The following is a 16,430-nucleotide window of genomic DNA, read 5'->3' on the forward strand; positions in this document are numbered from 1 at the left end:
TGGTCTTTTCATACATAGTTCTTACCCATAATCTTATACCAACTACCAAGCTAAGCTTGGTCTAGTGAAAAATTTGTAAACCCCATTAATGACACTTTGGGATGAGAATTCCCTTACACTTCTTCTCCATTTCCAATTGTCTAGCCCGCTAACTCGGGTTGGGAGGACATGTGAGAGATTTCGGGCCGATAAGACCCTTTTCTGTACCAAAAAAAAACCCTATACCAACTCGAATAGCATTGGTGAGATAATAAGGGGGTGGGCTTATCCCCATATATCCTCTAATTAATTCCCCTTAATCAAACATTAGATTTTTTCTATCCTCTATTCAAAAAAAAAAAAAAAAAAAAGATTTCTATCCTTGCCCCCTTCGACATTTCCCTTAAACCTAATGAACTATTAGGGGTAGTGAAGTTGGTCTAAATGACCGACGTAGCGGAGTATTGTGTGAAGGTAGTATGTCTCAACAAACAGAGGGGTTGGAAGAAATTGTATTTGAGGAAGGGTTTGAAGCTATTGTCCCAATGATGGTCTACAAACCCCGTGTAATCGAGGGGGAAATGACACAGGGGACCAATATATATCCCCTATTTAAACAATTGAGACTTTGAACACGGTTGTGGTTAGTAATCACATCAGTGTTGAACAGTTTGTGGACGAGCCAAAAGTGGGAATGGTGTTTAAGAACTGGGAGGATCTAGAAGAGTATTACAAAGACAATGCGGAACAACAAGGCTTTGGTGTGAGTAAAGTCCAAGGCGTGTTTTCAAAGGGGGGTGTACGGGTTAGGACCGCAGTAACATGGAGATGTGAGTGTTGGGGGAAACCCGATATGAGGGCTATTAGGGAAGCAAAGAAAAGGGCTAAGGCGATGGGTATCTCTGAAACTGGAGGAGTTGTTGGGGGAAAAGTATATGAAGATGAGTTAAATCGTAGGAAGAGGAAGTCTAAAAAATGTGATTGCACCGCAATGCTGTATGCGAGTTTAAATCGTGAGAAGGAGTGGGTGGTGAGGAAAGTAGTTCTTGACCATGCTAACCATACGTCTCTCCCTAGTCAGTCAAAGCTTGTAAAGGAGTATAGGATGAAACATTTTACTTCAAGGGTGAGGAAGAGGCTGTTGAACTACTACGAAGAGGGAGTACCTGTGACACAGATTCATGGTTATATGGATGTGGAGAGAAACGGGTTGGATAACATGCCATTTACTGTGAAAGACCTCTAGCATGAAGTGTACAAAGCAAGGTGTTTGAAGATGGTTGGTGGGGACTGCGCTGCAATGATGTCCTATTTTCAGCATATGCATGCCACAAGTGATAATTATTATCATGCCCAACGCGTAGATGAAGAAGGTCGCTTGAAAGATGTCTTCTGGGTTGATGGTCGTAGTCGTGTTGCATATGAGGAGTTTGGAGATGTGGTTTGCTTTGATGCCACATACCTAACAAATGAATATGAGCTTCCGTTTGTAAATTTCGTTGGTGTTAACCACCACAGGCAGACCTTACTGCTGGGATGTGCACTGGTGTCACATGAAGATTGTGACACTTTCTCGTGGATTTTTTAACAGTGGCTCTGCAGCATGAACGATCGTGCACCGGTTGCAATACTTACTGAACAAGCACCTGCAATGCGTAAGCCAATTGAAGAGGTTATGGCCAATACACGACATCGATGGTGCATTTGGTACAATATGAGGAAGATCCCTGAAAAGTTAGGCAAGTATAAAAGGTTAATGTGTTATCAATAGTTCTAGTTTGACTTATGGACTGTGAGTTGATGGTTTATGTTGACATTATACTTATTTTAAGTGGTTGTGTCCTTTGTTATCATTGTGTGCTTTGTTATATATGTGTTTGGTACAAGGAGTTCAAAAGTGTCCTAAAGAGGGTTGTGTATGAAAGTTTCACCATTATGGAATTTGAGAACCGGTGGTGCTCGTTTATTGAAGAGTATAAGCTTGAAACAACGAGTGGTTAATAGTGCTTTACAAAGAACGACACATGTGGATTCCAGCGTTCATGAAAGAATTTTTTTGGGCAGGAATGAAGACCACCCAACAAGTAGAGAGCGTTAATAGTTTTTTCGATGGATTTGTGAACCGCAACAGAAAGCTGTTTGAATTTCCCTCTAAGCATTCAAAGGCTTTGGAAAAAAGGGCACGTGATGAGTCTGACGCATATGCTAATTGCTCTAAGTATGTAAGGAGATGCATTACTGGCTTTGCGGTTGAGAAACTTTTCCAAAAGTTGTACACTGACACCAAGTTCTAAGAAGTCCAAACTGAATGCGCTCGAATGATGTATTGTTTTTGTGTTGAAGAGAGGTTTGTTGAAGAGACCATTATCCACTACATTTTAGAAGATCGAGTGTGGATTGTTCCTAAAGGTTTGAGTGAGGAGAAGCTTACGGATAGTCGGAGATTTTATTCTGCCACATTTAACACTGTTACGAAGGAGGTCATTTGTGAGTGTCGCAAGTTCTAAACTGCCGGTATTATGTGCAAGCACATGATACGTATACTCGACCAGAATCATGTAGTCGAGATTCCGGACAAGTACATTCTTACTCAGTGGCGTAAGGATATCGTACGTAAACACACTCGTGTTAAGGTTCAGTACCACGACCCTTCGCAAACCAGTGAGGTGAAGAGGTATAACCGACTAATGAATGCCTTTGAATCTCTATGCGATGAGGCAGTCATGGTTAGTGACGAAACAGTTGACCTCCTTCTAGATAGGATCAACAACATGCGGCAAGAAGTTGCTGGACAGAAGCAAAAGAGGCAACAGGAATCTGTTGTGGACACCTACCCGAAGGAGGGAGACACATCAATTGATCCTGCCATTGGTGATAACAATGTCCACTCGAATGCTACGACAACTGTAACCATTGGAGGTGAAAACTCAAGTATTCCAATGGATCCACCTAAAACAAAAAAAACCTCGGGGGAGGCCCAAAGGCAGTAGGAACAAGTCAGTGCCTGAAATTAGGTTCAAAAACCCACATGGTCGCCCCAAAGGTAGTCGTAACAAACCAAAGAACCAGACTCAAGAAGCTAGTGTTCCTTCCTCAGCAAATGATGTCATCACACATCCAGTAAGTCATGTACGTATCAATTTCAAATTATTGATATGTAACTAATGTAACTGTATGCTTTAAGAGTCAAATTTTACTCAAATCAACTAAGTTCACATGTATTTTTGTCATCCAGGTCACACGCAACCCGATTTTACAAGCTGCTGAAGGTCATAGCATGGGTATGCTCGAGGATGTTCATATTACAAATGGGTTGTCCGCTGATAAATTCTTAAGTGAAAACACGCCATCTTGGTCTGATGATGCATCTCAGTCTATCTAGTTGTTGGTGTTTTTGAGACGTAGGTCTGCTTAATGTGTGTAGTAGTTACTAGTACATTGTGTTTTACTTTGCTTAAGTTGTTTTTATGTTTTTCCAATATTGAGCTAAGATATGTTCTAGATCGTATTATTATTATGGCTATCGTACTTGATATAAGTATGTTTGTTTAATTTGGATCTTAATCCTTAGAATCATCACATACTTGTTAATGTTAAGGACACAATTCATAAAATTGAAGGCCATATTTGTGCCATAATAATCCAAAACCTAATAACAGGGCACGGCCCACGTAACGATCCCCGCATAAACAGCCCACGGCCCAAGTAACAATTTTCGTGTTGCTGTAAGTGTTGTTGACTATTTCAAACATAATTGGCCCAGGTTTGACACTAGTCCGCTTTGGTTTTTTTTTTTTTTTTTTTTTTTTTTTTTTTTTTTTGTATTGTTACAAGTTTAGAAGGCATTTTCATTTTCATTGTACCTTTTAGCAGCGAGGGTTCGATGCTACATTAGTACCCTTCTTTTTTTTTCCACACCTAATTAGCCCATTTTCTACACTTGTCCGATACGTTTTTTTTTAATTGTTACAAGTTAACTAGGCATTTTCATTTTCACCTTTGAATTTTGTAGCAGTCCAGGTTCGACACTAGTCCTCATTCATTGATCTTACTTGTTTCTAGAATCTTGTTTTTTTTAAGGCAAGTTTAGTCAAACCGATTCAATTTGCAACTTCAAATTTTACTCGTTCATTTTAGTTATCACTACTTCTTCTAATTTTTTGTACTACATAATTGTAAAGGCATGATTGCACACTTTCCTTAACCCGATTCAGTTTGCAGCTTAATCTACAAAACCCAATTCACAATAGGATTAATTAAATCGACCATCCACACTTGTCGCATTAATTTTCATTTGTCATCTAACAACTGTTGGTACGGTTTTTGAAAATTTATTATTTCGTAACTTTGATCAAATTCTTCAGTGTTGCTCCTCTTCACTCTAAATAAAGTAATTAGATTTTGTGAAGTTTGATTGATGTAGCAAAATCATGTCAATGAATGTGGGCTTTACTCTGATTAAATAATATTACTCTGCACCCTTACTTAATGTGAAACATAATTGAATAACAATGTCCCACTGTAAGCTTATTTCCGAATCATATATAAGTAATATATCAATATGCTAACCAACAATTACTTAACAAAATACTTTCATAATTAGATTTCATAAATAGATAAGGACTTTAGTACACTAGATTGACCACTTCATGAATTTAACACATACGCTTGACTTATTGCTTGCGTCTACCATACGCTGAGTACACCACTTCCAAACAGACCACTTAATTAACTAAAACTAGTAGTAGAAATCCAGTTCAATTCTGAAAAAACAAGGTTTTCACCCATTGACACTTCCCTTCCTTGCTAATAATTAAACATTAACATAACAACATTACTTAACTACAACAACTTAACAACAAAAGACGGATAATAGCTTAGGAGTAAGACACCAACCCCAAAAAGGTCCTCATCAACACTGTTTAAGCACAAAAGGTTTTAACTAATTAAGACAAGGACTACACCAAATTTGACACCATAGCTTCAAACATTGGGCAAACAAAAGATATGGTCACCATTCCTTATCCCCGCTTGACGAATGCTATGGAAGGATGTTAAAATGCTATTCTCTCGAATGAGTATGACCATGTCCGCATTATATCCAAGTCGCTCAGCCCATTCTTCCTTCACACGCTTCATAGTCGTGGCGAAATGGCTAGCCATCTTTAGTACAACAGGTTAAGTGGTGAGGTCTCGAACATAAAAGACCTTAATGTCGGTGTCAACATTATGCTCAGGATTCTGCATGAAATCAAAGAGGAAAACCAATATAAATTTTTAATAAAATGTTACACACAGTCTAACATATACATGTTCGAAAAAATTAAAAATGTATTAACATGAGTACAGATTTTAAGAACATTACCATTCCTCGAACGAGAAGCACCTCCTCATTACGGAGTCCAATGTTAAAAGGGGTTTCGAAAGGTGTAACAATGCCACTTACCCTCCTTATGATAATTTCATAAAGACGACGATCAACCCTTCTAGCATAATCAGCATAGATGGTGTGGAAATTCTCATCAAGCCGGATGTTGTACATAACTCCCAAATCATCGGGGTTCATACTCCGAACTCTGACTGTCAATAAAGGCACCGGCATGACATGGCCTTACACCCCCCCATAGGTGAACAACCCTCCAATAGATAGAGCTGGTGGCTGGGGGCAGAGACAAACAGGTTCAAAGGCACTGGAACAGGCCAAATAACCCATGGGGGCCACTTGGTTCAGCTAGCACCATAGGCAAGGTAGCCACTGGCACATGAGGATGATGTATACTAGCCACAGAAATGCCACCATGCATAACATGAGAAACAGCCACAAGAACAGCCATTTCAGGGGTGTAGTGTTTTCCTCATCACTCTCCTCCTCGTTGTCCGTCACGTGGCCTTGACCAAGTGGGACACCAGTGGGTATGGAATTTTGACTGCTTGAACCATCAAAACCCCCAGCCAAGCTATGGCGATAGGCAGCTACAAAGTGAGAGTCGAGGAGTCGGCGGCAAAGACTAGGTCGACGTCTTTCAGGGTTGCTACTACGGCGACGACGGCGAGGATTCAGAGGGGAGAGTTCAGGGGAAAGGGTTTTTTTTTTGTTTCCGGTCAGCCATGGTGACCAATAATTTTTTAATATATTTAAATTGTTGTGTATTAGAGGAGGTGAGTCCGTCGTTGATGTTACTTCTATTTATAGCCAAATTGATAAGGAGGCTATAACGTCTGTACAATTGATTATAAGGTCTTATTTGGATGGAGTTTATTAGGGTTAGCAAATGTATGTTTGAAAAGGGGGGATTTCTTTCACCATTACGTACTGTACAGTTACGGAGCAAACGAAAAATCAAACTCAGTAACGTTTTTTATTGTAAGACTGTCCTAGGCATCTCCATCACTAATTCTTTATTATTTTAACTCCCTAAATGCCATCCTCCTGGTCATCATAATGCCGTATTTACTCAACACCAAAGTTACAAAACACTAGGTACTCTTGTTAATCGAAAAGGTTACTAGTATCCTAAAAAAAAAAAAAAAAAAAAAAAAAAGGTTACTAGTAATTTAGGACATATGTTAACACCTATTGAGGCACTTACCGATAATTAACACCGGTGGAGTACTAACTACAATATTAATCTACATTACTAGATATCGAGCCACACTAACCGTCTCCTTTTCAATGAAATAATTTCCACAAATGACACGTCCAGATCAATGATGGTCTTTGTTGGTACATTTATTTTTGTTCGATACAACCCTTAATTTTGAACTTTTATAGGTCTTTTAAAACCACTATCATCCTCAAAGTCCTTTTGATCCTCGGACTTTACTTTGTAACATGTCACAATATTTTTCAACAATGTGAAGATAAATTCTTTTGGGCTGCTCGGTTTACTAAAATATCTCAAATTACCTAATTAGGTTTCCATACTTATAGCTCCAATGTTGTTCATGTATTCGACTAAACACGAACGGCTCTTTCCCATAATTTCCAATCTATTCATAGCACATTTTTTTACTACGTTTAGAATATGGAATAAAACGACACTTGTCCAAAGGGTTGACATTGTTACCTTTTAAGGTTCCGGATACACAATTTTGAAGTAACAATCGAGTCTTTCGTAAGAGGTTAACTAGGCGACTCAGATTTAGGTTTCTAACTTGTTTATCAATTTTTAGAATCTCACAAATATGCCCCAAGTTATTACCCAAAGGCCAAAGGTCCATTGCCGTTCTTTCTCTGTATAATTATATTGAAGATCTTATTAAATAAAAGCCACCTACATTTATGCCCTCCAAAGGAGAGTATTTTTGACAACTTATACAACTAAGATTATGTTGCCAGTGTGAGTTGTACAGCAAGATGACATTAAAGCACTACTTGTTACTGATACGTCTAATTTATATAGTGTTTTGCCCCCGTCCCTTGGTCATAATTGGTAGTGTTTTTGGCTCTTTAGAGCCACTTTTATTACTAATTGATGTTTTCTAGTGTTTTGGTTGAGTTTTGTAGGGATTTGCACTTTTGGAGCATTTTCCCGGGATTTTATGGAGCGACTACGAGCATTGGAGGAGCACGACCACTTTTCATGGCCCAAGGCCGGTTAGAGTCATCGAGCCGGTGATTAAGGGTTCGACATATAAGATACCGAGCATTGGACACCGAGTATTCAAGCCCCAAAGTGGAAATCCGGAATGGGCTAAGAAGTGAAGCCCAATCGAAGTCCAAGCAAGGTCGAGCCCGATCGGGCAACCTTTGGCTCGATCGGGCGATTGCCCAGAATCAGAGGGCGAGGAAAAAGGCGGGCCCGATCGGGCACGTGTTTTCGGAGGGAGTTTAGACGTCGTTTTACTTTGTTTTAACTTAGGATTTTCTAGATTATTATAAGTACGCTTTTGTTAAGCGAGTTTAGGACTACTTCTTACTCTCTTTCTCTCTCTAACTCTTCTCTCTCTCCCCTTAATTAAACTCTTAGTATTATTTTCACTCTCTACAACTCTTGGTTTAATTGAATCCTTTATTTTCGTCAACTTTGGTAACGATTTCTTCTCTATTATTTTCAGTATTTTAATTTCTTTAATTCATCATGACTTGTTTACTTGCTTTGATTAGTTTAGATTTAATTATGCGTGATTAGTTTTCTTTCTAGGGTTGTGGGGATCCATAAATAATATGAAGGGGTAATTTGTTATTGTTGATTATCAGTGCTTGATTAATTTCCTATTGATTGATTTAATGCTATGCAATTAGATTAGGCCTGGTTTAATTGTATGAGTTATGCAATATTGATTCGAGATTCGAGAGATGAGAATTGATGTTTAGGCTTAGTTTCAATAGGCGGACTAATTTATAAATGGTTAAGTCGAGATTCGAGATATGAGATTTAATACCGGTAAATTAACTCTGTAATTGTAATACGTAGCGAAAGCCCTTTATAATCTGATTAATTGATGCATTGATGATTGATTGCTATGTTTTACCCTGGAATATTATTTATTGGTGAACCTTTTCCCTAGGTCTTTCATTCATTGATTTTTCCCCCTACTTTTATTCCTCCCTACTTTTATTCCTAGTAGTTTAGTTCTCTTAAATAACAACAAATTGGTTAGTTGATAATTTAGATTACTTTTGATTAATTAGGAATAAATTGACTTGTTTCCCTGTGGTTCGACCCTTCTTCCCTTTCTGCACAGTTAGTGGACTTAGGAATTATTTTTGATTAGGTGATTACGACTATAGCCTGTCAGTTACACTTGGTACACACTTGAATTTCCCTAATTGAACCTAATGATAAAACTTCAGCAGCTGTTTTCATTGAAATTCCCTACTGTGATAGTGGTACTCTCAACTAAAACCAACTACACAAAGGAGGCAACACTATAAAATCCTAAGGAAAAACAAAACAAAAAACTCACTAGTGAGACACAATTATTAAAAAAATTAATTGCATTTGCAAAGTATGAACACCATGGGAGAAGTTGACTTCTTTATGTCACAATGTTTTTGTTTTTTTTTTTTTTTGGTTTTTGAAACATCTATGTGTGTCATCTTTACTGTAAGGGTTTTCACCAAAAAAAATCAAAAACATATTTTGGTGTAAGGGAACCAAAAAATAATCACCAAGCTCCATTTGAAATAATGTTTAATTGCAAGGACATCTGAAGTAAAAGATTATGACAAGAAATTAATTTTGGGAAATTAGAAACACTTAGATACAAAGCTAAGCAAAAATCTATCTGTAGATCATGTTGCTTCCCACATTTATTGGGAGATTTCCCCCTTTTGCAACATCACTTTCTCTCAATGGCTAAGATTAAATCTGCCACGGCCGCCCGTAAAAGACTGCAGACTGGAGTAAATGCTTTGTTCCGCTCCGAAAAATAAGCTTCTTCAGATATCACTTATTGTTTATGAACTGTGAATAGTGACTTCATCTGGCTTAATTTTGGAGGAAAATCAACTCGTTGCTAGCATTACACACCGTATCACTGAATATTGACTTTTTATACATCACTGTTTGGACACGCGTCAATCATCCCACGGTTACATTATTTAAATGAGTTTTAGTACAAATGCAGATATGGGATTATTTCTACCTCAATTAATTCTGCAAATTAACCACTGAAACTTTTAATAAAAAGTTAGTTGGAGTTGACTTTTACACCCTACTTTGATTTATTTGCAATTCGTAATTTTGAAAAAAAAAACATTACAAATAAAAAATGTACATAACTTGTGACTCTGCATCTGATCAATGGATAACAACTTGAGAGTTCGATTATTAAATTACAATGGTGTCATACTGGATTGGAACGTCCGCTTTGTAGCAACCCAATAACATTTACGAACGTCATCCGTTGTCAAACTAAACAGCAAAATATTAACCTATTTTACGATTAAAATTCAAATGATATTACATTTTTGTTTTAAAAAATAGAGTAAAATAACAAAGTCAAGTATATTTTTGGTGTGAAAATTTTCTAAGTCAATTAAAAATTAAGGGTCTGACTGCTAATGAAATCACGAAAGTATAACTACAGTATATGGTTACAGTCTGCTCCAGCAATTACTTCTTGTGGAAATTTTAGGCCTCCATAAAGATTGGCTGCCTTATTTCTTAGTTTAAGGGATTTATAGCTAGAATTAATTTGGGTAGCCAACTTCAGTGACACTATTACAACCACTACTTACTACAAATAACTGACTTATTCCAATGTTATTTGTGAAGCTTAAAGGTGACTCCACTAATTATTGTGTAACAACCGATGGTACGTGCTACAAAATTTAAATATAGCCTTCGTAGTTAATGTGTAATTTGGATTTGTCTTAAACAAAATTTATACGTAATAAGAGGTTTTCGACATAAAAGGCATAACTCATTGAAATGCCCATTACAAGGAAAATTAAAACACATACCTTGATCGAGGATAAATATAGAATGAAAATAGACGTTTGGTAATTTCAAAGCAACTACGTAGCCCGTATGATATATGTTGACTATTTAAAAAAAAACGTATCAGATTTAGTTAAATAATTAATTACACCATCGCAACACACACTGTTACAATTGTAGAGGAAAAATTACAAAGCACAACTGTGGCATAGCCCTGGTACAAGCAATATGAACCATTTTTGGGGAAATTATTTTTTATCAACGGAATTAAAAAAAAAAAAGTGCAAACACATGAGCTGTGAATACAAAATAGGTAAGACTGATACATTAGTACAGTCAATTAATGAAACAGATAACAAAATACTTATCCGTATTATGTACAATAACTCGGTGAATATAAAGGACGTCATAATTGTAAAGGATTGTGTAGTCACAATTAGACAAACTAATAAAAAGTTACATGTATTTTCAAACTTTCCAGTGAGAGTAGGTTTTGGTTTAAAATTTGAAGGAAACTTGCTTAACACGTATGAAGATATAGCATGCACTAGCCCTATGAGTGCGACGCATCATTAGTCTTATAAATATAATTCATCAAAGCCATACATTAGGATTTAAAACTCCACAGCCATGAGTTCGATGTCGAGGACATCATCTTCTAATGTTATCCAAATTAAGTGTGACCACGACATTCCAGCAAAGATCTCTACCGCAAAGAAGGGTCCTAATGTGGGGAAGAAATTCTATGGATGTCCCTATTGGCAGGTATTTGTAGGGATTTAATTATGTTGTAATTATTTAACAAAGATGGTTTTGAACAAAGGATAATAACGTTGTTGTATCTTTTTGTTAGGATGACTCAAAAGATTGCAAATTTTTTGCTTGGGTGGAGGAGGAAGAAAGTCGTAATTGTGACATGGAGGCAAGGATGGAAAAATCAAAATTGGAGTTGGATAAATATAAAAGGCTACACAAACATCTTGCAGAAAATGTGGTTGACTTGAAGGTGCAAATGCGACTAAGTAGGGCTGAAACGAATTCCTTAACAAATCGACTGAATCACATCGCTACCAAAAATCAAGTCCTTGTAATTTTTCTCCTTGTCACATGGGTAGTCGGATTCATTTTGTTTGTTTTGTATGCAAAATTGCCGGGGATGTAGTAATATATCGTTTGAACAAGTGGAAAAAATGCAAGTTGTTCACAAACCACGTGACATTTATGTAACCATTGCGTGAACATTTATTTTATGGTCAAATTTGTAACCTTCACTTGTAGGCCAAACCAATGAAAGTAGCTCTTCGTTATTTCAAATTGTTGGGAACTATTGTTGTACTCATGCATACAAGAAATTTGAATAAACTAACACAAGCAGGTTTCATAATAAAATGATTGACATTAATAGATCATAGAAGTTTAGTACATTATATTTAATCATTAATTGAAAACAATGCATTAGAACTTAAGTAGAAACGACCATTAAAATTCCAGCAACCTTGAACGCTAAGGTATTCGCTCCTCGAAAAGGCGTCTGGAGGATTCAATTTGACCCTACAAAATTGGGAAACCAAATGCATGTTAGAGACAACGTTTATTTACAAGCGAAATTTGAATTGCAATGAATAGCTACGTATTAACATGTTATTTTCAATTCAGAAAACTGCACCTTGAAATACATGTCCATCTTCATGAAATCACAGTATGTCCTCCTCTGATCAACACATATCCTCTACTCCAACCATAGCACAACAACACCACCACATAAACCTTTAGGTGGACTATAGGCAAAGCGATAAGGAACTGGGAGACTATTAACGAGAATCTGGGTGTTTTCAAAGCTTTGCCTAGTCTCCACCAATACAACAATACTAGGCTTATGTGTATTATAAAGATGATTAAAATTATCAACAAAAGATGGTCTCACAAGTCCACGCACATTCCAACAGGCTACAATGGTGTCATCTAGCAAACCCGCACATGGGGGACGAACTGCATAAGGTGCCCCATGCCTTGTAAATACAGTAAAGTCAACTTTATGATATTTAGGAAGCAATTGGGTCTCAGTGTGAAAAGATACCCATACATGAAGAGCATGTAGGAAAGAGGGTACCTTGATTAACTGAAATGCATTAGTGTAAGTACCAATGCATAGCCTAACAGGCACATTGTCTAGCTGCCACATTAGGTTCATGTAAATCTATAATGGGTTTCGGGTCATGAACATGCAAGGCAGGTCTAATACTAGGTGGGCGGAATGACCCCAAGGGAAGTGTCTCTAGACACCATTTAAAAAAAATCTTAAACTCAAACCTAATAGGATATATATCAAGTACGCTAGGAAGGTGTCTAGGGCGTGAAACTCCATCCCCTACACTTTCTTGCATTAAAAGATTGTTAAGCTGGTTATGGTTCGAGGCAGATGGGTTCGCTATTGTTTCAGGGGATATTGTGATGAAGGTGCCCTCCCTATCCGTTTACATATATGTAAAGGAAGTGAAATCCATCTCGGACTCCAGTCCGGATGGAGGAGAAAAAAACATCAAGCCATGGCCTCCGTTCTTGGTTCTACAACGGCGAGCCATTGCCAAAAGTATTAAGTCTTATTTATAGGGAAATGAAAAGTTTGGCTTATTATAAGGTGGGTAAAGAGGGCTTAGAGATTTGTTGTTACATGAATTGATGCACGAAATCCTTTATTTATAGACGAAAAAATTATTGGGGTTGGTTGGATGTTGCCGACCTATTCATTTTAGTCAACGTATACAATTACTACCAAAGATAGAGTGTAATTGTTACTCCCTCTGTCCCTTAATACAAAGCCTCTTTTGGTTTTTGCGTGGAAATTAAGAAAGTTGTAAATTCTTTAAAACTAATGATAAAAAGTACATATATACATGTGGGGTTAGATAGAGATAGAGAAAAAGAAAAGGTAGTTGGGAATAATTGAAGAGATGGAGAGAGAAAGTGTTTGCAATCAATGCTAAAAGTACAAAAAAGTAAAGGAAAAAAAGATGACAACTCATTAAAAAAGGTAATAATGTCAAAAAATACAACCTTAAATTAGAAAGAGGCATTGTATTTTGGTTAACCCAAAAAGGAAATGAGTCTTTGTATTAAGGGACGGAGGGAGTACCTTATTAACACCACATTATTTAAAACGGTTCTAGAAGGGTGACTTTACAAAGATTTTGATACCTTATTAACATATACTTAGGAAAAACTATTATCATCTAAATAGGAATAGCAAACATAATAATGGGACTAAGTAATATGTTGTCCATGTAAATTGGTAATTAAACATAATATGTTGTCCATGCAAAGCGATGCACTTCACAGTTTATTAAAATCCTGATTTAAATCTTATAAACTTACGATGTAACGATTCAGGCATGTAAATCTCTTAAGTAGCGAAAACCTCACAAGTTTTAAACATGTGTACATCGTTATTCCTGACAATATCTTGTGAATTATTAGTTACTTAGTGGATACAAAATTATTTCCTATTAATAATTAGGACGTAAACATAAATGTAACTATTTCCCATTGATAATTAGGTTTAAAACATATAATGTACACTTTAACTACGCGACTAAAGAGGAGAAGAATTGAATATATATGACAACATTAAGCTTTATTAAGGAAAATAAAAGGTTATTTTGTATATTCTAAATCGATTTGAATGTGTATATTTAGAAGTAAAATTGCCTAAGACTTTTAAATGATGATTTTTAATTATTAGAAAAGGTACAACCTACAAGTGTTACTTTATTTTGGCAACCTAGATGATGAGATTGTGACATTGTGTTTGTAAAATTTGCACTCATGAACTAAGATGGAACTATAACCAATAACTTGAAATTTCATCATAAACAAATTGAAAATAACTTGATAGGTAATTAAAAACACACATTCATATGATTAGTATACTAAAGGCAATTATAGACACGAACTTAATCATTAAAAATCATCTTCCTAGCGTACTTGATATTTGTAAGGTAGTCAAATTTGTAAGGTATACCAATACCACCTTAGGGGTATAGCTTCAAAAAACCCATTTGTTAGTTATTACCGCGTTATTAGAATGTATGAGATATTGTAAGAGTCAAAGGTATGCAACATCTTTTATGTCAATGTTATCAATGTTATAGTTAATGCTTTGCGGCAAAATTACATTCATTGATATCAACTTAAGAGTATGTAGAAAGTTCGTGTCAATTTAGCAAGTCATATAAGTTGGTGTCAATAATTGCAAAACTTTACAAACTTGATGTTAATGATTATAATTTTGCCATGCTTTGCTAGGTACTAAACTATGTCTTGTGACGTTGTTATTTTTGTAAGACAACCGTCACGATGTAAAGTAAACACTTGAGTGATTGTAGTTATTGTTCAGTTTTTATCTTTAGGTCAAAAACCAAAATGCAACACTTTTTCCCTTCCCTTAAAACTGAAAAATCAAAATCAATCTCTTCATGAAAATCATTAGGCATCCACCTTAAGCAAACCCTCAACTTTTTCGAATTGGCATTAAACAAATCATAACTACCTTCTGTAGAGAATATTTCAAGCATCCCACACTTGAGCTCCACTGTGATCATACACTTAAGTATGGTGGCGTCCAAAGGGAAGGAAGCTAGAGCAAAAGAATCGCCAACAAGTTTTAGAAACTTGTAAACCGTTCACAGGGTGAAGGTTACACCCTTTCACGATCCATGAGATCGCTAACTCCATAGTGGTCTGGAACCATGACTGGATATTCGGGGATGAAGGTACAAATCCAACCTAAAAGAGATTGAACCTGCTCTAAATAGACTCTACTTTATTCTTCTCATATTCATGTGCGCTTTCTGACTAACATACAATCAATATATTAATCCTAAACCTGTTTAATTTATGTTGGTTGAATATTAATGCACAAAAAAACTATTATTGGCGATCACTTGAATTAAAATCACATTAGCCTAAATAAAATTATTAATTATCTTATTAAGCGTGATTACAAATACAAATTCCCTTTAATCCTGCAAGAGAGGGCGTGATCAAGCAACAACAATAATATATCAAGTAATAATAATATTGATACAACAAATCATCATTATAATCTCAATAAAGCATAATAATATTATTAGCAAGATCCTAGGCATGATACTAACAAGATTAATAACAAATCCTAGCATGTCACTAAACATTAAAAATCAAAGCTTTAACCCTAACATGATACTAAAATGATAGAAGAAATAGGAAGCAACCTAAACATGATACTAGAAACATACATGATATTAGAAATATTAGTTAATACCTTAAACATGACACTAGGAATCATAAATACATCCAAACATGATACTAGGAATTAAAATAATCTAAGCATGATTTCTATAGAAATAAAGCAATAAAACAACTTAGTTTGTTGCCTCGTATCTCTTTCTATCAAAACAATACACACGTTAGTAATTTCAAGGAAAATATTAAACAGTAAATCTAATTAAAGAATTGAAATAAGATTTGGGACCAAACCCTCATAAATTATCAACCTTTCACGTCTAAGGTGAAGGCAATTTCGAACTTAGCTAGGTGTGTCTAAGTCTCGTGAATGAGGAATATTGTATTTGAAAAGGCTAGGCTTAGAAATCAAGAGAGAGAAGGAAAGAATAAGCTTTAACTTTTAGAGAAAGAAGAGATGATGATTGTTGGTGATTTTTGAAAAAGGGGAATAAAGACCCCTATTTATAGAGAAAATAGTCCCAAGACGATCAGAAAAAGATTAAATTCTATTCGGTGTAAAACTGCTCCCATCGCCGCGCGACAGGGTCCATTATTGCGCGACAGTATTCATCGCAACGCAATGGGTCCTATCGTTTCGCGATGGAGAACGCTTTATCTAAAATCTATACAGAATCCTTAATTTAATTAAATTAGATTAATTACAGTCCTTACTTATCTTTTAAAATCAGATTTAATCTTTTTAAAACACTTTTTTTACTCTAAATAAAATTCTTTATTTTCTAAAGGATATAATTATTAATCTTAATCCCACTAGAACTCAAAATAAACTTCTAGATTATT

The 16,430-nt window shown here is 35.9% G+C and overlaps 1 protein-coding gene across 1 annotated transcript; it reads left to right on the forward strand.

Annotated features, from left to right (window-relative positions):
* The first annotated feature begins 1,255 nt into the window (after positions 1–1,255).
* LOC145581197 (protein FAR1-RELATED SEQUENCE 5-like) lies at positions 1,256–2,273 on the forward strand. Its single transcript, XM_081638249.1, has 3 exons — positions 1,256–1,468; positions 1,571–1,718; positions 2,044–2,273. Exons 1-3 carry the CDS (start codon positions 1,256–1,258, stop codon positions 2,271–2,273), a joined length of 591 nt encoding a protein of 196 aa, XP_081494375.1.
* The last annotated feature ends 14,157 nt before the right edge of the window (positions 2,274–16,430 follow it).

The sequence above is a fragment of the Chenopodium album genome, chromosome 15, assembly GCF_948465745.1.
Source record: "Chenopodium album chromosome 15, dcCheAlbu1.1, whole genome shotgun sequence".
Lineage (NCBI taxonomy): Eukaryota > Viridiplantae > Streptophyta > Magnoliopsida > Caryophyllales > Amaranthaceae > Chenopodium > Chenopodium album.